Below are 221 nucleotides of genomic sequence, written 5' to 3' on the forward strand. Positions count from 1 at the left end.
TTGAGACGGGTTCTTTTCTCCTCCTGCTGCTGTTCCTCCTCCTGCTGCTGCTGCTGCTGCTGCTGCTGCTGCTGCTGCTGCTGCTGGGTCTATAAAGTCAGTGAATAGAGCAGCAACAAAAGGATTAGCAGCAGCAGCAAGACAAGCCTCTATATCTAGCGAGATGCTGTCTTTGTTTTTTTCAATAAAACCATCAACACAATACTCAACAGCACCAGCAA

At 48.0% G+C, this 221-nt stretch overlaps 1 protein-coding gene across 1 annotated transcript in view; it reads right to left on the reverse strand.

Moving 5' to 3' along the window:
• EMH_0015930 (myosin F (TgMyoF) protein, putative) overlaps positions 1 to 221 on the reverse strand; it is a gene marked incomplete at both ends in the record, with an annotated part of 11,661 nt that overhangs the window by 9,771 nt on the left and 1,669 nt on the right. The window contains one exon of the mRNA XM_013500506.1: positions 1 to 89. Within this exon, the coding sequence (XP_013355960.1) occupies positions 1 to 89 (89 nt within the window). The remainder of the gene's footprint in view (positions 90 to 221) is intronic.

This window comes from Eimeria mitis, genomic scaffold, assembly GCF_000499745.2.
Source record: "Eimeria mitis Houghton genomic scaffold, Emh_scaff548, whole genome shotgun sequence".
In the NCBI taxonomy this organism is placed as follows: Eukaryota; Apicomplexa; class Conoidasida; order Eucoccidiorida; family Eimeriidae; genus Eimeria; species Eimeria mitis.